The 24,138-nt window shown below is 39.4% G+C and overlaps 2 protein-coding genes across 4 annotated transcripts in view; one reads left to right on the plus strand and one right to left on the minus strand.

Annotated features, from left to right (window-relative positions):
* DNAJC5B (DnaJ heat shock protein family (Hsp40) member C5 beta) overlaps positions 1-12,802 on the minus strand; it is a 56,953-nt gene extending 44,151 nt beyond the window's left edge. The window contains exons 1-4 of one of the 2 annotated variants that reach the window (XM_056482771.1): positions 12,170-12,802; positions 10,544-10,979; positions 9,371-9,518; positions 5,843-5,888 (exon numbers count right to left, since the gene is read on the minus strand). The gene's annotated coding sequence lies outside the window, so the exon portion shown is untranslated. The remainder of the gene's footprint in view (positions 1-5,842; positions 5,889-9,370; positions 9,519-10,543; positions 10,980-12,169) is intronic. The other variant, XM_056482772.1, reaches the window with a different exon arrangement.
* Positions 12,803-13,480: 678 nt separating this feature from the next.
* The window catches only part of PDE7A (phosphodiesterase 7A), a 75,622-nt gene continuing 64,964 nt past the window's right edge, over positions 13,481-24,138 (plus strand). For both annotated transcript variants that reach the window (XM_056482763.1, XM_056482764.1), the window contains exon 1: positions 13,481-13,728. In XM_056482763.1, coding sequence (XP_056338738.1) covers positions 13,591-13,728 — 138 coding nt within the window. In that variant the 5' untranslated portion in view covers positions 13,481-13,590. The remainder of the gene's footprint in view (positions 13,729-24,138) is intronic.

The raw sequence follows: 24,138 nt of genomic DNA on the forward strand, positions 1-24,138 counted from the left end.
ACAGCAGTTCCACATCTTCTCAGTACCTGCTCTTTGGAAATCATGACTTGCTTTTTGTCCTCCCCACCAAATACAATGTTTCTTCAGCACCAAACAGTTCTCTTCACTTGTTCCTCCTTCACATAGTTGTAATAATTCACCCTCTGACATCTCCTGCAGTCTTTGTCCATGCAATTTCTCTTTCTTGAAATCCTCACATAGTTCTCAGTTCTACTCTGCACCTACCACTCAACTATTCTCTCCAAAATTCCTGCAAGCTGGCTGCTTACCTACATAGTTCCCAGGAGGAAGGAGATGCAGCAGGGGAGATAGCAGGCAGTAGCCATTTCTCTCTAAAGCTTCATTAATCCCCACATCAGATTTATTGCCCTGTCTTAGAAGTGCTCACTTAATTGATGGCTGAGAAAGGTAAGTTCTTTCTAAAGTGCTGATGAGTAACTATCTTATCTAGAACCAGAAAGGAATGTCTGTTCAGTGATTGACTTACAAGTCAAAGAATAAAGCAAAATTCAATCCCAGTAGAGGAATTAGAGTTTAACAGCTGAGAAGACAGAAGTCTAATATATTTTTCTTTCCTGAATGTTACTTACGGTCAGAAAGTAAAAATTAAAAAAAAAAATATTTCATTAGCATAAATATTTCACCAATGAAGTAAATAAGCAAAATCATAAACATGAATGTTATTATGCACATAGCCACTGGAAATATTTTGCAATGACCAGAAGACTAACATTTCAGTAATTTAGTAGCTTCATTGTTAACCATTTATCACAGCTGTTCTTAAGGGTTTTTTCCTTACCTTGTTATGACAAGATCTTTCAACTGGAAAATAGTCAGAGGTGAAACTCAAAGTCTGAACCCGTGGGCTCACAGTTGGTTCAAGTTAATCTTAGGGCTGCCAGCAAAGGAGCAGTCCAAATTTTCACTGATTTTCTTTCTTACTATTTTTTTTTTTTTCTTGGTTTTCAGTAAAATCAGCTTTCTAGTCTGACTCACTCCACAACTGGCATCATTACTAGCGCTGATGCAATGGAAGTGGTGACATCACAACTTTTCAGCATCAGTAAAGCTTTCAGCTCACCACAGAACTGCACCTTAAGAAGGATAGAGGGACCAGAACACCATACAAGCATGAAGCACAAGTAAATTCTGTGGAAAATAATACAAATAAGGAGAATTAAGATTCCTCTTGATTAGTCTGTGGCTAAAGGACAGGCCAATGTTTAACTATATATTAAACACATTAGAGGCCTCTGCTGCCAACTTCACACTGCCATGGGTATGTGACAAGGTGCTGCTCCAGTTGAAACGCTCTCTGCCAATTCAATTTGTTGCAACAAAACTCTGGTAGTTACCTTTGCCCCAGCAGGACCAGTGCTGCAGCAGGTATTGCTTGCCCACACAGCCCTAACCCTCTGTGGTTCCAGCACAGTGCACTTCTTCTGCAACCAGGATAAAAGCAGACAGGCAGCAGAAAATCCTCACCAAGCGCTCTGCTAATTTGACAGAAATGTAATCATGTGCCCACACCTGATCCAGATCAAATTTGTACTGCTGGGTGATGTGGCATGGCCCAGAGCCAGCGGTAATGATTGTGGAACCACAGCACTCGGCTAAGGCTTCTCCTGCAGAAGGAATTACCCGTACAGGAGACTGCAAACACGGAGTGTGGCCTATCACTGTGGAAACAGCTTGTGCAGGCTCCCCCGAACATGCCCCGATCCGCACAAAAGAGACATAGCACAACCCCTTGCCAAACCACCTTTCTTTCTGCCCTCAGAGGCAGGCTGCTGGGTTAGCTTCTGACTGAGAGCATTAAGCATGGGAGGGGAAAGAAAAAAAAAAAAAAAAGGAAATTACATGTCTGAGGTTTTTCTTTCGGGCAAGTCTCTTATAAAAATAAAGGAGTGTACAAATGTCTTTGTTTCCCTGCCAACTTTTATAAGAACTAATTAAGACCAAGAAGAGCTTCATTTTCCTGTTTATTTCACAGAGAGAACAGCTAATGAATTTAACCTATTGATGATTTTGCAGCTGCCTGCTTTAATTTGCTTATGATTGGGGAACAAAAAGTTAGTGTAACAGCAAAGAGCTGCCAAAGCCGCGGAGCGGTCACTGGTGCATGACCAGTGATCCAGCTGTGTGATCAAATTTCAATTAGGCAGCTGTGACAACAGAGCACGGGCTGTCCTTCAGAGCAAGAAAACAGTATTAAAATTATGGCCACTGCTTAGTACTTGCTTATTTTCAAGTCAGCTGTTTTGCCCATAATAAGGTCAATATAACCATAAAGGTAGAGGCTGCTGGCATTTATTCTCTGCTAAAGAATATTTTGAACTTTCCAACTTTATGTTTTATATATTGATTGCAATAGAAAATTCAGGCCACAAAATGCAGTGGTAATTGCTATCAATAAATGAGAAACTATACTTTACCTGAAAATAATTTTTAGGAATTTTTAGGGAAATATTCACTGGCCTTAACTCATATTTCTTAGTTCAGACAAGTGGATTACAAGGCATTTATTATATCAGGGAATGGACTTTATGGAAATTATCCAGAATTCAATAAAGATTTTTATGATTGCTATAAACTCTACAAAATAATTTTTAATGTCCTTTTGATTCTGAAGGTAAGATCCCAACCCTCTATAAATCAGTGACAGAACTCACAATTGAGATTGACAGAAAACGAGCACCCAATAATTTGCAACTCTTATTTATAAAATTTTCCATAAATTACAGTACATGACTGGGGAACGTTATGGGTTCTACTCACAATAAACTTTACAGTGTGGTTTGGGTTTTTTTTTCCAAAAGTGGTGGGGCGAGGATGATTCACTTCAGAGGAAGTGAGCTACTTCATTTTCTTGCTTTCCTTAAAAAAGAGCTCTTCAAACTTTTACATGTTATTTCAAAATATTATTTCAAAACAATTTGCTAATATAAACCAAGGATTCCCAAACTGTGGTATCCTAGCAGCAGACCACCTAAGCTACTTAAGAAGGTTGGGAGCTACTGCTGCCCTGCTGCACCATCAGTCCCCAGCCAAGGTTAACCCTGCATCAGCTTCTGCATGAAGCTTTGTGCAATTCTAACAACTGGAAATCAGCCTGTCAAATAACAGCTAACTCTCCAGATTTCCACTGATAATTTTATTCCAAAATCACAAATCTGAAGATGTGAAGCTTTTCCTGGGAAGCAGGGCAAAAGCCCTCCTTAGAGCAAGTAGAAATCGGCCAGCAGAACGCTCTGGCTGGAACGTAGCAGTATAAAGACTTCTATGGCGTGTATGGAGTGTGTGTGCCATAGAAAAGGGAAATGGGTTGCTGCAGAATGCAAGTCAAATCCGAGTAGAACAGGATCCACATTATGTACTACTTGGTAACAGTCAGTATATGCTGCTATTGTTGGTTCACATCACAATTTCCTTTGCTGGTGCCAGACAATAGCAGATTTCACCGATTTCCCTTTTCCTATTTTATTTGAAAGTCATGTGAAATTTAAATTAATGTATTGTTACAAATTGCATACAAAATAATAGTTTTTTTCCAACATTTGATAAGTAGCAATTATGAATAAGTTTGCATGATGAACATTTGTTTATTTTTTTCTAAGTAGTTTAGAAAGATCTATTTCATCAATTGTTTCCACAAATGGACATTTATGCATACAGATATAATAAGGTGACAAGAAAACAAAACTATAACTGAAAATTGAATTATAAAGCAATTTAAGCTTTGAATTTATTTGCTGTTTAGGAGCATAGCTGCACACTGTACAGTTTTTTCTCATCTTGCAATAAACCAGGCACTTGTAATGCAAATGGTATTGACATGCAGTATATTAGTATGAATTCCGACTTCTAACAAATTAAAGTAAATTCTTCCATTATCTGGGAATTGATTATTTTGGTTACAGATGCAATGACATGTCATTTGCCCACAGACCATCTATTTCAAGATCACAGCATGATAAGCAATCTTTTGCCAAATATTCTTTTTGGTCCTCTTCTCAATTCTTTGCAGTCTGCAGAAATGTCAGCATTGCTATTGGGGTTTTACACTCATTCTGTCTTTTAAGAGAGGGCTTTCTACTTATTTTGTGTAGTCAGAAGTTGGGTGTGTAAGTAAAACCTCCTGCATAGAACTAAGCAGACGTCATGGTTTTTCCTGGTTTTAGGTGTTCTAAAAAACACGCTGCCTTGCAGGTTTTGAACAATTTGCAGACTAGTACATTTGTTCAGATTTTATACATTTTAGGATGAAATTTCTTACTGAAGAATTATATTAACAAACATTCCAAGTCCAAAGTAAGATGAAACATTATAAAAGCTGATTATTTTCTTAGTCCTATGCTTGTATAAAAGCAGTCTACAAATTCCTAGTCATGTAATTTAATCTAGAAAACTGCTGACATGGTATTGATTTATGTAGATTTAACTGATGTTCTGACATGACTAGAGGGTGCTCTCCATAATCCCAGCTCAGCAAAGCATGTAAGAACACGTATAAAATTAAGTATATGCTTTGTACCACTAACACTTTATGCCACTTAACCTATATTTTCACCACAATTTCTGCTATGTCTGTCTTGTATCATAAATATATTACATAAATATTAGACATATGTAATATGTCCCATCCATACATTACGTATTACTCTTATCTTTTGTGTATTTCAATGTGTTACTCATATACTCCAATTAATATATTTCTGTGAGATTTTAAAACTAGATTTTCTAAAATGAAACACTTTTTTAATTACATAGTATCTGAGTAATCCTTACATAATGCTGATTTACACCATGTAGGTGAGTTTTTATGATACAGATTATGTGGTCTAATGGGGGCTGACTCCAAAAGGGGACTCCCATTCCTAGTTACATACCTGCACCTTGAACCAACTGTGCTGTTTAGCTGGTCCCACGTTTTCTGGGGGGAGAGGAAGGGGAAGTGGAGCTAAGAGTAATTTTTTGCCAGTTTAATGCTCTAAAACTCTCTTGGCTTACCCCAGAGATGAGCATCAGTAGCGGTAGGAGCAAACAGCCAGGAGGGGTGAGATGGAGGAGCATGGCCTCTCTGCACAGCAGGATCTGGTTTAGCACAATGTGTATTAGCAAAATGTGTATTTTGAAACCACATTTCCAGTGCACTCCACACCATTATGGGGCTCAGCCTCTGTGTTTTACTGCACTACTGCCCGCTTCCCTACCCCCTCTCCCATTCAGCTTTTAAAACATGAGACTTGTCTCTAATTAACTGCAAAGCTGCTTTTAAGAAATTGATCAAAAAACGTCCTCCTAATACTCAGACTCTCTTTTATCTGAACATAAAAGTTTATCAGAGCTAATCCTTTTGGTATGCCCTTGTCTTACAAGAACAATCTTCTTTTATTTGGTCAAGACAAAGGAGTTCAGGAATTTCTGTAAACTAACCCTCCCATCACTTTGTTGTATTTTTGTTGACATATTGGCAATATTCCTTCCAGTTTTAATTGCATTAAGCACATAGAAATTTAGTGAGTTGTAAATGTGACAGGATGCCAGTTACCTTTTCGCAATTGTTAGAAAAAAAATATCTAGCAAAAAATAAACCTAAATAAAAGCAGAGCTAGTCTCTCGAAAGTAATGAAATCTTTTCGCTGCATTTGCTCAGGTAGTTAATGGAAAGACTGGCAGAATGACAGATGTTTTTCCAGACTTGCAGGAGAAGTCATGCTAATGCTAACCCTGACACATTCTTTCCTTTACAAAGAAATGTCAGGAAGCTACATGGTGGAAAAACGAGAGTAGCTTCAAATACTTAAACCTCACACTTCTTTCTATTCCAAAATGGGATTACCTTCCATTGCTGTAGGTTTTGACAGAAGAGCAATTCCACCAGTGAGCTGAAAAGGAAGAAAAAAGATTAAAATCCTGATTAATTTCTGAAGCAAGCTCAAATTTAATGGAAAACTGAGGTAGTGTGCATTTTTTGAAAAGGCAGAAAAATAACTGCTCGGAATATAATGAAGTAATTTTATTTGAATACTAATTAGCATGCAGTTTTACTACTAATGTGATCCTGTGAATGAGATTGTTAATTCTAAGTAGTTAATATTTATTTCAACTTAACTCTTTTGTGAGGGAATAATTGCACACAATAGCCCTTCAATAAAAATAAAATTGAATAGTAAAAAAGCCAAAATGCAAAGTGTAAGAGAAAGACTGTAGGTTCCTGTATGTAGTCATCCAAATTATCAGAAGTGCAAATGCTGCAAGTTACTCCAATTCCCATTTCTGATCTGCTTCATACACCAAAGGCAGACTGTTGCTAAAGTGTCCTTTTGTTGCCAGAAATTTTTCATTAATTTTAGCATATATAAAAAAGCATCTAGTCTACATTTTCATACAAATAAGCTTCTGCTTACAAGCAGAGTGTACTGAAACAAGGGAGCGTGTTCATCTTTAATACAACCAGACATAAATTAAAATGTTCTTTGTCTGAAGACATTCTAGTGTTATTGCCAGCACTAGTCCTATAAAAACCAGGACTAGTTAAAGCTCATGCTTGATTTATTTATTTTTTAAACAGGAATTGCATTATCTGCTTCTCCTGTGGGCTTATTTCACTACAGAACATTCTGCAGAATGAATTCAGTGGGAAGCCCCTTCTGCCCTAGAAGAAGGCAGGACCCCAAGAAAGGTCTAATTTTTTACCTATAAACATCAAAGTGCTTTCCTTTGATTTTTAACAACAGAATGAGATTAATAAAACATTGTTGCTTCATCCTAGCTGGTAAGCAGCAACTTTAGCTCATTATTTAATTTCTGTCAGTATTCGATAGTCTCAGTTTTAATATTACAGCACATATTTAGTATATATCAATAGGCCAGTAAAGGATCAGCTGTAACATCGGAAATCTTTTGAACTTAAAAAAATCCAAACCTAACTCTAATCCCTAATTTTGGAGAAATTTTTAAAAAATAAAGGTCAAAATTGCTTTAGAAAATCCTTTCAAAGACTGTGCTGAAAATTACACCTTCGTGTAAAGAAATTTAGAAAGGATGTGCAATTTTAATGAGGTAGTAGGGCAGTACATAAAACATTAAAAAATGCTACCAAACCAAATCAAAATAAATCACTAGATTATCTAAAGATAGAATGGGAGATTGATGCTTTACAGTTTATCATGGAGGCTACCAGGTACTGTACACTGAGTGGCATGCTAAGAAATGATTCAGCTGGTGAATGTGCAATGAATTTGTTACATCTGTTCAAAGGGGTCCAAATCCACCTACATTATCAATATAAAAAGCTGCAAATTTTCGGATTCTAATAACACCATTAAACTTGTAAGCTGCACTTCGGAAACTGCACCTGGGGTTCTCATATCCTCCCACTCTGATATTAAAAATATTCTGCACATCAGCTGTTGTTATTCACGTAAAAATGACACAAAGAGAAGCTTTCTCCACAGGCTTATGCTGACACCAATGCCCTTAGTCATTTAAAATGTACTGTGAGGATTTTTGTCCAGGTAACCATAATCATTGAAAAACCAAAACTCCAATGGCTGAGACCAGTTAAGCTGTGTGCACTCTAACTAAAGCTTTTTAGAAGTGTATTTAGAAAGAATTATTCTAAATAATATCTTCAGTGGAGTTAGAAAAAGCTGGCTTTGAACCCACATTAAACTTTTGACAGTCTGTAGCTGTGTTTAGAACTGACTTTTGTTAGCCTGTTTCCATAGTCAGTCCTGTTTCTGGAGGCTATAACTTGTCAGTAAAACTTCAGTCTTAAATTAAGCATAGAGGATGATTCTTAGGTCTGGAAGCAAATTAAAACTTGAAATGTTCTGGGATCGCTCTTCAACTTTTTGCTTCAGCTTGCTGGTTTTGGCTTAGAATTGGTACATATCTATTAGCCACTGTCAGTTTAGTGAAACTGAAGTTATAACAAATACTGAAAATATTCTGAACAGGTTTCAATATAATATTTAAAATACCAGAAACTGAAGCAAAAGCAAACAGGCAGTCTGCCCAGACAAGTCGAACCGACTTTATCTGCCTCTCCAGCAGAGTGACAAAACCTGTAGCTAATGGGAACCCAGCACACATGGCTTAGCTTCTCTTTGCTGACACCGTCCTTCTCCATGGCCCACCCTGACACTGCCATAAACCATCACATATCCCACTCCATCTGATCGACTTCACAGACACTAGCTGAAGCACACTTAAATTAGGAGAAAGGCTACACCATGTTCTTTCCTTTCAGTGAAGAGAAAGGCAACTTCAAAGAACAACTTGAAGAGCCTGCTGTCTTTCCTTAATTATTGACTAGGAAATTAGCCTTAGGGAACTATTCTCCAGATTAAGCCTCTAAAGTCAGGAATGATGAACCTGGGCCTTAGAATAGATAAAGCTCCTGCAATATGGGTGCAAAAAATGACTGTAAAACACTCCCAGAGGAGTTAGCATGAGTTGACAGGATATACTAAATATCATTCTTCAGATCTCTTACAGGTCTTAGGCTAACTCATTCCTGGAATTTTTACTGCTGGCCTGTTTTGAGAGCATGCTTATTAAAACTGCAGATGACAGAGAGCCAAGAAAGTCTGGCTCTGGCATACTGAAGGACAGGACTAGTATTCAATCTTGACCAACCAAAAAAATGGGTTGAGGAAATCACAATACACTCAGGCAAAGGCAAGTGGAAGTTGTTGTACTCAGGAAGAATGAACACACTGAGGGGATGATGCAAAATTCTGCAGAAAACATCCAGGGTAGAGGGGATGTCAAAACAAAGGGAGACAAGATTGTTGTATTGCCCAACAATTCAAAAAAGCCCAATGCAGACCCAGGGCAAGGCAGAGGGAAGGGACACACCAAACAGGGAGAGAAGTACATTTCAACTGAGCTGCCAGATGTCTGAAATTCCTATGGAAATATTCAGTATTCACTCAGACAATAACTCTAGATTGAAAAAAGAACGAACTATCTGGTTCATATGCTAAAGAAATACCAAAAATAATGTCTAAAAATGCAGTTATTGGGAATGTAACAAACGAAAAAACTTTTTACTTGTCTACAGAATAATTCTGATTTTTAGACCACATAAGGCCTTCAGGTAAGAAGAAAAGTTAAAGTGTCTTATGCTTGTGTTGATGATGTACCTGTACAAATAAATATTTTCTCTGGTCTTACGATGCTTTCAAAGTACAAGCACATTATGCCTTTGAGGATCCCTATTTTCCATGCTGTTCAGAGAACATGGAAAAAGCATCCTCTCCTGTTCAGACTGTTCAGTTCTGCTAGTGTTAGCTGGGTGTGCCCCAGAGAGGCACTCTGTTCCATGCAGATAACCCAGCAGAATGTCTCACTAGAGTACCTGTGTGATTTAATCTTCTTTTCACAGTAACCAGGAAACTAAACTCTAACTCTGATTTTGTGATCTTCCATCTCTCTAGTTTCACAAGTGTTCTTTGTGATAAATACAGCCATCAGTAATGCTTCTTCCTTGCTAGACAGCAAGCACCCTGAAAATAACGACGTGTAAAAGACATTACCACAAATGTGAAAAGAAACACAGAACCATTATTAATGCTCCCTAAATTTGAATATTCCAATTAATAGCTGTATCTGCCATGATAAAGAATTCACAAGACACAAGGTTTACATGGCTGAACTATGGCACCTCATGATATCCTATAATGCATTTAAGACATGCACCACCATGGTACTCAAAGAACTCCATGGTTGAAATTTAATTAAAACAAAATGCTCTGAATAAACACTTTGATGCTGTTATACCTCCTTGACAAAAATCAATAAAACCCTTTTTCCTTTTCTACAAGCTCTTAGAGTGTGGCAAGTGAAGACAATAGACAGAACTGGCAGGATGTAAGTCACAGAGTATGCATTCTTTTTGCAGCAAGCGTATTTAGGCTGAAAATATGTGACTTACCCCATAATTTTAAGGCTTTGTCTGTCATCCTGAGGTAAGATTGGGGGTTGGAACTAGATGATATATAGGGTCCCTTCCAAATCAAACCATTCTACGGTTCTCTATGAGTCTTCCTTGTAAATTCACTCAAGAAATCAACATACGGCTAATAACTTTTGCATTTATTAAAAAATAGCAATTTGTGTCCTGAGAATATCACGCTTATGGAAACAGTCACTGCCTGGAAAATCTGTGCTTACTTCATAATAAGGTATTTCAGTTTCCTTAAAGGTGTTTATGTTACATTAATTAGAGATCAAAGATAATCTGAAGGACAACACTGGTTACGTTATTTAATACTGTTATTTATCCTGTCTTAGATTGAAAATTTAAGTGTCCTTAAAGAACTAATTTCAAATAATCAGACGAAAGCATGCAGAGCTGATAGGAACAATAAAACACACTGTCAATAATATTCAACATATAGTTTGACCATATAGGACTGAAATATACACCACTTATATTGTGCAAATAAGAATATACTTCCCCCCCCACTAAAAATATGACATATTCTTTATAATTGAATGTCAGAATGACTAGAATAAAAATCCTTCCTACCTGAGTACAGAAAACAAATTCATTATTAGTAGAAAAAAGTAATTTTGAAAATTATTGGGAGAGGGAAATCCTGACACCAGTGAAGCTGGTGGGGTTCTATCAGTACCTCAGATGCTGTGCTGATTTAATGTAACCAGGCTAAATATGAGTAAACTATCAAAGAATGCAGAAGAAAACCTGACATGTCTTAATTACTGGGGAAAAAAAAGCTGAGAATGTTATTTTACTTTGAACTACTATGAGCTTATTGCATCTTGAATTATTGCATGCATGCGTGATAAAATCATATTAAGAATGCTTGAGAGATTTTTGTTTTTACAAAAAGAGGAAAAGAAGCTGAAAAAAAAGCTCTTAAGACATAGCAGTTGATCCAGTGTCCTCCTCACGTGTCCATATGTTCTTTTGGCTATCCATGAGACAAGGTGGGATTACAGTTCTGCAAAAGAGGGAGGTGCATTTGTTAACTTCACAACTCAAGGTGAAATGGCCATCAGTATACATCTATAAAACTACTTGCTTCCAGAACTAGTTCAAACAGATGAAAATCCTTCATACAAACCACCTATTCTTTCCAAATGGGTTCCTCCAAAGCTGTGTCATTGCCTATAAATAACCACTATCATGTGAAATCTAAACCTTTCTGCCAGTAAGCAAGCAATGAGAAGAACAATGTATTATGCAAAATTAAATCATATGAATCATTTTGTAAAATCTGATTTTTAAGTGGGTACTGGCACTTCACATATTATTCAAAGAAATGTTCCCTTACCTATCATGCTATATTTAAGATTTTTTTAATGATGGAGAAATAAAAGAGAGAAAGGATGGAAAGAAAAAGCAGTTACAGAGAGACAAAGAGAAACTTAGTCCTAAAAAAAAAAAGAAAAGTTTATTTCTAGGTGTCCCAGCTAATGTGAGGTACATAGCCATGGATAAGTAGATCACATCATGAATTATTCCTTTTCTTTTTTAAAGGGCAATTCCTGGAATTTTGTGGTTTGCAGGAACCTAATTTTTACATGAACAAAAATTACATGGTTTTACCTCTTTGTATTGCAAAAAATCCGACCTCTCCCCATCCTAAAAATTAACCACAAGGGTTCAGATGCAAATACAAACTCCCCAGTGTATTGCATTTGATGAATGATGCATTTTGAAACAAAACTATCCTTTCCATATTCGATTTTTCAAGCTTGGTGTTCAAGGCCAGGCTGTACTGACCGGTGCCTGCAGGAGCAGCCAGAGAATCCAGATCTGGCCCCGGTGACACCACAGCCCCCTCAGCTGCTCCCCCAGTGTCAGGGCCCAGCCTGCGGGGATGGGGAACTGAGGGCTGGTGGACACATTATATCCTGAGTTGGAAGAGATCCTCACGGTCCAACTCCTGTCCCAGCGCAGCAGGACCATCTGCAAGAGCCACCACATGGCTGGGAGCACTGTCCAAACACTTCTTGAACCGCCAGGCTGGGGCTGTGACCACTTCCCTGGGGAGCCTCTTCTAGTGCCCAACCTCGCTTCGGGTGAAGAGCCTTTTCCAGTATGTGACCTAATCCTCTCCTGACACAACCATATGCCATTCCCTGGGGATGACATGCTGTGACACAGGGCTACTTGAACGCCACTTACCACCTGTCTGGCCCAGGGGTTTCAGGACTCCTTGGGTCTCACCCAAGCAGTGCTGTGTCCAGTTTTGGGCCCCTCAATTCAGGAAGTATATTGGGGTACTGCAGCAAGTCCAGAGAGCGGGTATGGGGTGGCTGACGAGTCTGGAGCACAGATCTCAGGAGGAGCAGCTGAGAGAGTATTTCGCCGCCTGGGAGACAAGGAGCCTCAGGGGTGACATTACAGCGCTTAACACCCCTCAAATGCGGCTGTAGCTAGGTGGGGGTCGCCGTCTTCCCCCGGACAACCAGCGAGAGGATGAGAGGACACAGTCCTAAGCTGCACCATAAGAGGTTCGGGTTGGACATTAGGAACAATTTCTTCACAGGAAGGGTGACTCGATACTGCAACGGACTGACCAGGGAGGCGGTGAAGTCACCGTCCTTGGAAGTGTTTAAGGAAAGCCTGGACGTGGTACTTCGTGTCACGGTCTAGTTGACATGGTGGTGTTCGGTCACAGATCGGACCCGAAGACCCCGCAGGCCTCCCTCAGGCTCATCCGTCCGGCGATCCCGCGACTCTGAGCGGAGCGGAGGGAGGGAGGAGGGCGGTGCCGCCCCCCGCCCCTGCCAAGGCGCGAGGGGGAGGGGGCAGGGCGCATGCGCGCGGCGCGCGAGGCCCGCCGAGCCGCCCCTGCCTGGTGCGCGCGGCCGGGGAGAGTGTGGGCAGCGGTGACGTTATGACGCCGCTCTGCGCGTGTCGCCAGCCGCGCGACCCACGCACGGTCCGCCGGGCTCGTGCCTGCTCCTCCAGCCGGGCCGCCGCGCGCGGGCGGGGCGGAGGCGCCATCCCTCCTCCTCCTCCTCCTCCTCCTTCTTCTCTCCGTTCTCCTCCTCCTCCCCCTCCTCCCCGGGTCCCCTCTCTGACGGCCCGGCCCCTTCCCCTCGACGGAGCGGCGCCTCCTCCTCCTCCTCCTCCTCCTCCTCCTCCTCCTCCCGCTCCTGGCTGTGCCGGACAATAGAGGCGAGCGCGGCGCGTGTCTCCCCCAGCGCGGCCCCCGGCCCTCCATGCGCGGCGCCGGGCAGCGGGGCTGACAGCGGCTCCCGCCGGCGGCAGCGCGCCTGAGGGAGGGAGGGAGCGGCGGCGGCCGCGGGCTGCGGGCCGGGACTCGCCGCCCCGGGCGCTGACAGAGCCGTCCCGCTCCGCCGCCTCCCCCTCGCTCCCGCCGGCGGCTCCCGCCGGGCTTTGGCGGCGGCGAAGCACAAAGGCGCGGGGCCCGGCGCGGCCCGGCCCGGCCCCCCGGGGGGCGCGGGGGCGGTGAGGAGGCGCCGGGCCCCCGCGGGGCTTCGCCGCCCGTCCTTCCCCGCTGCGGCGAGCCCTGCGCGGGCAGGTGCGGCGGGCGAGGCCGCTGCCCCGCGGCGGGCCGGCGCACGGAGGCTTCGTCAATGGAAGTATGTTACCAGCTGCCCGTGCTGCCGCTGGACAGGCCGGTGCCGCAGCACGTCCTCAGCCGCAGAGGGGCCATCAGCTTCAGCTCCAGCTCCGCGCTCTTCGGCTGCCCCAACCCCCGGCAGCTCTCGCAGGTAGGCACTGCCGCTGGGCCCGCCGCCCTTGACCGCCTGCCCCCGAATACCGGCGGCCGTGGCGAGAAGATGCAGCATTTGATATTTTTTTGGCTAGTTATTGCCGAGGTTGTCTATTTAGCATCGCTTGCGATGCGAGCGGTGAACTCCGTGGGATTTATTTCCACAGTCAGTGGGTTATTTGTTTCTCCTGTAATTTTGAAGCTAGGGCTGCTTTTTAGGTCTTTTATTAGCTTGGGCTTTTTTTAAAGGGTCCAAATTTCATATGAGATTGCCCAAAGCTGCAGCGACTTTACTGAAATGGTGAACATGCACTGCAGTGTTTTATTTGGGATGCTCTGCTTTTTCTCCCTCCAACTATTGAGGCTTGGCAATTTGTCTAGAAGGAGACAAAGATCCTTGGCTTTTTCGTTTCCACGGTATTGTTCCCAGCCTATATTACATCAGTCACAGTGTGAACTGTACTGTTTTTTTTTTCATCTGATCGTGTTGGAAATACTGTGAAAAAGGTCATTATAACTATCAGGACAAAAGGCAGGTTTTTCTTGTGAACACTGCCCTAAATTTCTGGATGTGCGTTAGTATGGTTTCCCAGCACCCAGTGATAAAATTATATTCTGGCGGAAGTCTCTGGAGAAAATCTGGAATTGTGGTGGAAAGCATATGTTTTGGTGGGGAGTCAGCCCCTTTTGGCTTCGAGGGATTTCCTATGTCAAGATTGAAAGGTCTGTTTAAGTGCTGTGAAGTATGTTGTCCTTACAAAAGATGTTGTCTTTGCATTTGTAATGGTAATTTTTTTGTTCTGTACATTTCTGGTGTATCTTATTAAGTTGTTCTACTTTTTGTTTCATGGCTTGTTGTGCTACGCATACGTCTTTGTGGAAAGTACAGAGCTGCCAGTCACTTTTGGCTTTGTCCCCTCTTTGGTAGCACTGGAGCTCTGTGTGTGTGTGAGTATTAGGCACATGTATGTTTGGACAGGAAAAATCAACAAAATACTCTGTTAATGATCAGGAACTTGAATGCATGTGGAAATAATTATTAGCAAGCAAATGAAGATGAACATATGTTGACAATGCTTCCTTCCCTGAGTATAAAGGTAATAATTGACAAAAACTTTGGTTTTATGGCAAATTAATTTTCCGTGTAGCAACTGGGTTAGGATATTTTCCATTTGTACTGTTTGTTCTGAGCTCTGCTTGGTGATGGTGACTTTTCCATATGTATAAGCCGTCTTGAAAGTCCAACCTAATATAGCACGCTTTGTTCTGTGCAGATAAGAGAAGAGTCTCCCTTGTTTGAAGCATTCCTGGTTTTCTGGAAAGGGGTATGCAAAATGGTCATGGTGATACATTGTATTCCTTTCTTTATGGTCTTCAGAACAGGTGATGCATGAAGTGTATGCAAGCTTACCAAATTAGATCTGGTGTTGACATTTAAAGTGTTTTTTTTTTCTAACTTTCAAGCTTCTCAATGGATTCCTTATTTTCTGACCAATATGCTGCAGTTATATTAGTGAGTTCCAAGAAGAGGTGCTTGATTAGCTTGTAAAAAGGGAAACTATGTGTGCTTGACCAAGTAGTGCGTAAACCAACAAATAACTAAGTTTATGTATTAATAAAAAGGAATTAGGTTGTTTAAGTGAGGGAGCCTTTGCTGTTATCAGCCATCTGATTAGAGTGCAGCTTTACCTTTTTTCCCCCTTTCCCTGAAGTCTCCTGCAAACAATAGGATGTAAATAGATCTACCATACCTGCAGTCACAGGTCGGTGTAAATGATGGACTAAGAAGAATCACCAGTGAAATTAGTGATTCTGTGTAACTCCTGAATTTAACTTTACCTTTGAAATCTCTTGTAAGGCATTCCAGTTTTTTCCTGTCCAAAGAGAGCTGAACCCTTAGCAGTTTGTCATTTTCAGTCTTCTGCTTTGAGCAATAGGAGTAATACTGGAGATGTGTACCCAAGGAGCTGGTACGTACAGCCAGCATTTTACAATTAATATGCATTTAGCAGATTTTCTTGAAAAATGTAAGGTCTTGAAAATTGCATTCCCACTTAGAGATTAAAAGTGACATGATTGAGTCATAAGATGTTTTAGGCTTATCCTTTCAGCAAGAAGATATTTTATGTAGGGAACATGCATGAGATAAATGCATGCTACATTAGACATACCATTTAATTGGAAAGTCCTGAGCAGGCAAATATTTATCCCTTAATTTATTACATAGAATTTCAGTTTTGTTGAAGTTTCTCTACATGGGCTCAAAATGGGCCATGTGTTGTTTTTTTAAAGCTGAAATAAAGTGGTGCTGGAAATGACCTCGAGGATTCTGGTCTACTCCTCTCAGCCCCAGGAAGGATAAATCGTACTTACAGCATTATTGGCAGATGTTTGTCTAATCTGTTTGCTTAATCTATTTTTTCAGATATAGTATTATGAGATGCAGTGAGTTGACATAACTCATTATTGCTGAAGGTTAAAAGCCCTGACATTGGGCACGTGTTATTACTGCTTCCTCTATGCCATCTCTGATGCTTGTTAGGTATTTGCTCATTCAGTTCATTAAGACAGCAGAAAACTAACACAAGCAGGAAACTTGGTAGCTTCCTGCCATCACTGAATAAAACAGGGTTATTGAAGTTTGTCAGAACTGATTTAAAGAAAAAGATGGTAACACTAGGCTTTTGAAAGTCATAAAAGCTTTAAATAATAGAAATTATGCAATCTCACTAGTCAGCTGTTCTTAATAGTTCTTAACTGTTCTTGTCATAAAAGAATTATTTCTTAATACTGAAATTAAAGTCTTCCTTGTGGTGATTTGCACCTTTTACTAGACCCAGTAAATGCAGAGAAAGGCTTATTCCTTTTTCCTTGTAGTTTTCTTTTATGTATGAATTATTTCCCTGTAGTCTTAATTATTGTTAATTTTTAGGTTTTCACAACCAAAAATATAAAGGTAGCATTAATGATATTTATTATTCAAGTCCAGTCAGGTGAAAAGCTGCTGTTTTATGGGTATATACTAATGTTTCAGTTAATAATCATCTTTAAATATGAAATAATTTTAAATGCTAGTGTTAAAAGCTGTTTTTAAGGGCGTTTGAATGTATAAGTGTTGAAATTACCAGGACATTTCACACTGAAGAGATTTGAATTTAGGTTCACTGTGAGATCAGGTGGATGTGAACTAGTACCTTGGATCATATGTTCAGGGTGTTCATTCCATATATTACAAAATTATGTTTTTCAAATGGAAGCTGAGCTTTCGGAGAAAAATTTTTGATTTATTGCCTCAGCTAGTTTTTAACTTGGGTTGTTAATAGCAGTAAAAAAGTTTCTGTACTTACTCAGTGTAAAAATTCTTAGTCTGCATTTTTGTGTATAAGGATTTATAATGAAAAACCACTTCACAAACGTGGCTGTGAGCTACTTTTAGATTGTCCTGTGTTGCACTCCCCCTCACCCCATGTTGCATTGATATAAACATATCACAAATGAGTAAGAAAACTTTGGCCTAACCTGCTATTTTTGACTCATTTCCATCTCTCTACTTTGCAACTGATTCTGCAGCGTCTTCAGTTCCTCCAAAAATGGCATCAATGGTATCTAGTAGCAGTGTCTAAATAGAAGTAAAGATCTAGCTTTAGCCTTTCTGTCTTTAAATGATTGAAATTGATGGTGATAAAGATGTCTTGTAGTGATGAAATTGCATGAAGAGGGAATGGAGCAAATAATAGAAGACTTGATTTTAATCTCAGAAATGTTGGTGCCACCTCCACCTGAAGTATCAAGTACTACTATATGCCTGGCAGTACCATGTCCAGCTGCTACCTGGTATTTGACAGCCCAGTTCAAGATCCTTCTTCATTGCATCTCCATTTCATGCCTTTAAAGGCATTGCTTAAGCAATGTAGTGTCAGATTTGGTGACTCTTGTAGCTGAACAATAGATTGTAGATCACACATATGGAATGCTAGATTTGACTCGGGGGATGAAGTGAGGGAAAAAGTCACTAAGAGCACCTGGAAATGTACTGCATTGGTTGATTCTTCAGGAAAGGTGTATACTTCCTCTTTCCCAACATTAGCAAAGTGCTTAGGTCACCTTTTGCTGTGTATTTCTTCTTGTCACTGTCACCTGATGTGATCCAAATGTGTTTTGCTCTGCACGTAGCATGTCAAGTTAAAAGATGCAGTTGAGAGATGTATTTATATGGTCTGGACATAGACATTGGTCTTTAATCCCATGGTTGCACCTTTTTGCTGAGAGAAGTGTTGGCATGACCTATTTTTCCCTTGCAGCTGCTCCTTTCTACTCCTGCGTCTTCCTCTTAGTTGTGTCAACTTTTTTTCTTTTTTTCTTTTGATCAGGTTATTTTTCAGCCTTGGCTGACTCATAGTACAGTTTCATAAATGATTGTGACTGTTTATAAGGAGGAAGCAGCACACCGCAATGCTAGACCAGGAGTGACAAGCAGTGGAGAAGCAGAAGGAATGCCTTACCTTGGCCCTTCTACTGAATGCAAAACCTTGCCCTAAACCTCTTTATTTTCTCATCCAATGTTTTTCATAACTTTTCTTCTATACCTTTCTTAATCCTCTTCAGTGCTTCTCAGTTGCTGGCTCTTTCATTAGATTTCTCCTGCCATTTCCCGTATCTCTACTGCATGAATAATTAACGAGTTAAAATAATGAAATAATTTTCATGTTGTGATTCCTAGCCTCTGGAATTAATTCTGTGTTGCTGCTATGCTTGCCATTCCCTTCATCTTGTATTTATTGTGTCTGGTTGCTGAGATTGCATCTATTCATATGAGAGGGAGAGACTGACGCTGACTCTATGCACAGCACAGACAAGTTCTGATTGAGGCTTTCATACAGTACAGTAATTTTATGTGGCAGTTCATTTTTAAAATGCCCTGAGTTTTATGACCAATTAACTTTTTCATATGTTCTAGTGTAAAGCAACGTTGGTGTATCATTCAGCAAAAAGGTCATAGCAGCTTATTTCATGGCCTATAATTGTCTGTGTAAGATCTAAACAGAATAATAGTTTAAAGTCCCCATTAGTTAGATTGTCTTGAGTCACCAAAAGTCAATTCTTCTTTGTCCGGATTGTGTAATACTATGTTTTGTGCTTTGTATGGACCTCAGTTTTTAGATGCTATCTTTAAAGAGAAATTGATTTGAAAAGAGAGATTATAGCTATGTGCTCAAGTTGGGAAATACTGAATTTTAACCATTAAAACAAGTTTACATGAAGCCAGCATTAGTATATGAATATTCAATATTCTATATGAACTAATTATGCAGTAATAGCATGCAAATACAGGTTATTGGAATTTGGAACATTTTCTGTGGGTGTCTGTTTCAGCAGCTTTCCTGAAAAAAACCCTATGTGCTAGGTAAGTCTGTTTTTCTAGATTGCTTGAGAAGAGCAGCAGTGTCCAAACTTGGTGAATTCTGAGTTAATAAGCTCAGTTTTGAGTTAATAACCTATCATACAAATAATGTAGTTTTTCTAACACGTCTGTTCTACAGTTTTGGCATGTGGAAAACAATGCTAAGGACATATGCATTGTGAATCTTTATTTCTTCAGTTCTTCCATTTTCTGAAAAACCTACAGTGGAAAAAAATGCTGGTAAGAGAAGGGTGATTTGTTAGAACAGTTCTCTATCATGTCAGTGACCGTTGGCTTCTTGTTTCTTTGTGTTTCCCTCATCACGCAGTATCTGCAACTTTTCACTGGTTTTCTGCTAAAATTGTAGATTTTTAAATCTAATTAAATCTAATTTTCTTGCATTGAAGATCTCAGATTCATGACTGAATTTACAAGTCAGGCCAGGTAAATGTTTAAATAACTTAAACACCTTTTGGATTGGACTAAACCTGTTGTATTCACTTTTATTAACTGCACCTGCATGGGAATAATGAGTAATTTGACAGCTCAGATTAGTTTGGTGGTTTGCTTTTTTTTTTTTTTTTTTGCTTTGTTTTGTTTTTTGTTTTTTGTTTTTTTTTTAATTTTTTTGTTTCTCCCAGAAATGTGAAACCAAAAAAGCTTGGTTGTCCTTTACTGTATAAATTTTTGTTAATACGTGTCAGTATTTTCTGCATGAATTTATACAGTTGTGTGTCTGAGATACAAATACATTTATCTTATGATTGAAGGAAATGTAGTGTTTCTACTAGAATGTCTTTTCCTTGTAAATGAAGGCGTGAAGGTGGACAAGCTAAACATTTGAATCTAATCTCTATAATCATACTACATAAAGCATTTAGTGCAAATAATCTTTTGTGTGCATTCACAGCTGAATGAAATGTTCAGTTCTGCTTGAAAAAAGTCTTATATAAGCAAACACAAATGCATGGTGTGGGCATGCACATGCATGTAGGGTCTTACAAGAAGCATGTGTCTGAGACTCGGAATTGAGCACAGACTTCTCAAGTTCTAGTTCAGAGTTGTACACAGAATCCTCACAGGAAACCTTGAAAGAGTTTGAGTTTCATCAGATTTGAAGTTTTCTTCAGTTTGTTCTGATTATGTCATTAGCAAGTAACTGCAGTGTAAATAAGCACCCTGTGTAATCCAACAAGGCAGCCTGCCAAAGACAAAATATCTTATTATAAAAATGCAGTTCTGGGAAACTAGATTTAGGGGTTAGTTGGAGTGTTGTTTATTTGTATGTTTGCATCCTGGCTGTATTGTAAGGAGTTTGTAGCCAAATATTTTGTTTTCTTTCTGGTTGAAGATAAATTTGTGGCTGTTATCTTGCCTTCCCTGCCCTCCTTGCTTCCATACCCTGAGAATTTTTTACTTCTGTTACAGAAGCCTGACTCCGGTTTTCCTCCCACTTTCCCCCTCTTTGTACACCTTTGATATGGCAATCTGATTTATTATCTTCCTGACCACACTCCCACAATAATTATAATTAGAGATTCCTGGAGTCTGCTTTTTATCCAAGGTAGAGGGTGAATTCTTTTCTCTGCTTGTAGCTGATATTGTGAAGGAGCCAAGATTTGCAGTAGGCCTTCCTTCTCTGTCTGCATGAGCATCAGAAAGAGTATGCAGCAATGAGAATAATAAAGAAAGGCCTCTATTAGTAGAATATTTTACTATTTCTTCCTCTCCTTTCTTCCAGATGAGATATGTAGAAAGAAAGACACTTTTTGCTTTACCAGTCATAGGGATTGTTTTCCTTTTCTTCCCCATGACAGACATAGCTGGTGGCTACTCTGACTACTAAAACTGGATATTTAATACATGTGAAATACAGCCTGTTGCCCCCTTTAGGGCGAGGGGTCGGTTCTATCCCACGGGGTAAAGAAAACCAAAGGAAAATATACAGAAAACTATTCCAAGGCTATGAGGGAAAAAGTTACAGTGGGAACTCTCAGTCTTCAGTAGGTGGATTGGCCTTGGAACAGAAAGGATTTAGAAACTTTGTGTGAAGTTTCTGTCTGATGTGATGGTTCTTAGTTGTCTTAAGAATGGAGGTACACATGGTGTTGGGTTGATAGCAAGCAAGTAATTTCCTGAGGGACTCAGTTATATCTAGATCAGAAAAAGTTAACACTCTCACAAAAAATACTTTGAATAGCATAGTCTGATGGTGGAGGAACTGTAGCTGTCATGGCAGGAGTGGCACTGGCTTGTGTTATTTCTTGCTTTGTGTTTGTAGCTAATACGCACCATATATTGATGCCATAGTTGATGGCATGCTTAGGAGGAGGTTTCATGTTTAGTCAGGCATGAACTTGCACTTCCATTTTCTTAAACTTTCCAGTAAAGTTCAGGTGCCACAGTAATCTCCTGAAATGTGTATATGTGGCAAGGGTGTGTGTCTTATCGGTAGTGCCTTGTCTTTTCTTTTCAACAGTAAAGTACTGTAACCAGTTTTCAAAAAAGGCCTGTAAGACTTAAATTTCCTTGATTATTACCTGTGGAATTTTAGACTTCAACTGCAATAATTGAGCTTTTTCTGGTGTTGGGCAAAGAAAAATCTGTAGTTTTTTTATAGCTGCAGACATAGCATGAAACCACTAAATAATTAATGTCTATATATGTAAAGGTCAGGTTTTTTTTATTCTCTTGTTTATTATGAGATGTAGACTGTACATGTGTTATGGAGTTTTGCCATTGTTCTGTTTCTTCTGTTGTGAAGTCTGAGCTACATTTCTTTTAGCATGGTGAATTAATAATATTAATTTCTGCACTTTTCGCTGAATTTATGTTTAATAAGCTTTTCCTAACTTGTTTTCATTTGGACAAAATAAACTGATTACGTTTTTGTCCAGATAAAGCACTTAAGTATTTGGGTCACAGTTTGGCAGACGAAATGGTAAAGCTTTATTGCCTGAATTAAAAACAATAATCTTGAGTTTCTAACCTTGAGAAGCTCATAATGTCCCAAATATTTAAAAAAATTGTCCCCTCAGTGTTTTTTTTCCTCTCCTTTCAAAAAGGATAGTGGTTGTTCTCTGCATTTAGTCCTTCTGCTTATATCTTTGTCACTTCAAATTATTGCAGAAGTTTTGCAGCCTACTGTAGGTGAAGACTAGGAGTCAAACCTAGCAAATCTTAGGTACTAAATTCCTGAAGTTTTATGTTGAGCTTGTACTTTGTGATCTGCCTTGACTTTCAGGCTCTTTTAAGGAGGAGAAAGGCTTCATCTCAGTAAGGGTGTTCAGTGGTTGAAGCTATGGTTACCCTGTGTTTATGCTTTTTATTGTGATATTATGTTATTTTTGCCATGCCCTTCCATCTTAAGTTGAGGCCTGAAGGGATTTTTTTATTTGTTTGTTTGTTTTAATCAAAGGCCTTTGGTTAAAATTTTCCACCTATCACCTTTTGATACAATAGAATGTAAATGAAACAATCAGCTGTGCACTACAAGGCTAATCCATTTTCACGAGCTTTTTAGGAAAGATGATTTGAGAGGATTAGACAAGGAGCTATTATTCATGATTGACTGAATAAATAGGAAAGACAATTAAGACTAATGAAGTTTAAGACATTTCTCATAATTCTTAATATTGTTGTATTTATATGAGAACACGGGAAAGAAGCTACATGCTGAAAAATATGATTGTGTTGGAAGCAATTTGTTAGTCATGAGATCAAATTTTTCTCTTATGTTGAGCGTGGGTGACTAAGGGTCTGGTTAAGGTGGGAGAAGAAAAAGGTTGATAAGGCTAAAAAATACATCTTAAGCTCATTTCTTGGTGTAATAATCCATGTTACAGAAGGTTTTTGTTTCTGACACTCCTGAAATTAAGATTGTTAAAGTTGAGTACAATGATTTTTGTGTTTAATGTGTCATGAAAAACAGGAGGGCAGTTTTTTTAATTCTGCCTTGACACGTTGTAATGCTGTGCTTGGTGCTTGGAGAGGCTTTGTGGTTGATGATTATTGTTGACAGGAGCCATAGTTTTTATTACTAATATTATTTTAAATGGAAATTCCTTTTCAGGTAAGTGTTTTATTTAATGTCTGCAGTCGTAGTTCCAGGGTGCTTTTGGTGTTAAATGTAAGCAGTATTGCTTGCACTGTAATTGCTTTTAGCTGCCTATCTTTACTCTTGCTCTAGTGCTGACAGTTGCACTCTTCTGACCCTGTGGAAAGCTGGTTTGCTGAGCTGCAGCAGCAGAAAGCCCTTTAATTTTTGTAGCAGTAATTTTCTGCTCATTTGTCTGTCCCTGGTTTTCTTGCAGGATCTGAGGAGTGTTGCTGCAAGGGAAGGAGCAGGGGTATGCAGGCAGAGGCCACCCAGTGTGTGGCAACACTGACTCAAGTTGTTTCTGTTGCAGTTGGAGGAATGTCCAGAACAGCTGAACTGTGTGGAATCGTTTCGTTTTCTCGGCAAACAAGAGTGGGCTGATTGATTCTGTAGTGTTTTTCTAATTAAGTAATGCACTGTATTCAGGTATTTAGTATTTCCAAAGAAATGTTGTGCACCATGTCTTTTATTTTTTATTCTTCACACAGCTTCAAAATCTGTAATTTCGTCTTTATTAGCTGAGTCTATGGTTCTGTGTGTTTCAGACATTAGATAGACTTGACTTGATAGCACATTTTAAAAGGACTATTGATAACTTTTGAACAAATACTTGGTTAAGTACATTAAGTCAAAAGAACCTATATTCTTTTTTTACCTGTAAAACATCCATTTTCAAAATTTGGGTTATTTGACTTCAAAATATGAAAAAAATGAGTTTTCTTATCTGTATGAGTAGTGATTTAGAAATAATGTACAAATGAAAGGTTATTTTAATGTGAAACTGGAGGTGTCTTTCCTCTGCATGTTTTTAATGAAAAGTAGCAATGGCTCAACCCTGTCATTTGTCTTTGGAGAATTGTTTAGCATACTTAAAAGTCTTGCTAGTGTATGTATGTGGGAGTGCATGT

This window comes from Oenanthe melanoleuca, chromosome 2 (genome assembly GCF_029582105.1).
Source record: "Oenanthe melanoleuca isolate GR-GAL-2019-014 chromosome 2, OMel1.0, whole genome shotgun sequence".
In the NCBI taxonomy this organism is placed as follows: Eukaryota; Metazoa; Chordata; class Aves; order Passeriformes; family Muscicapidae; genus Oenanthe; species Oenanthe melanoleuca.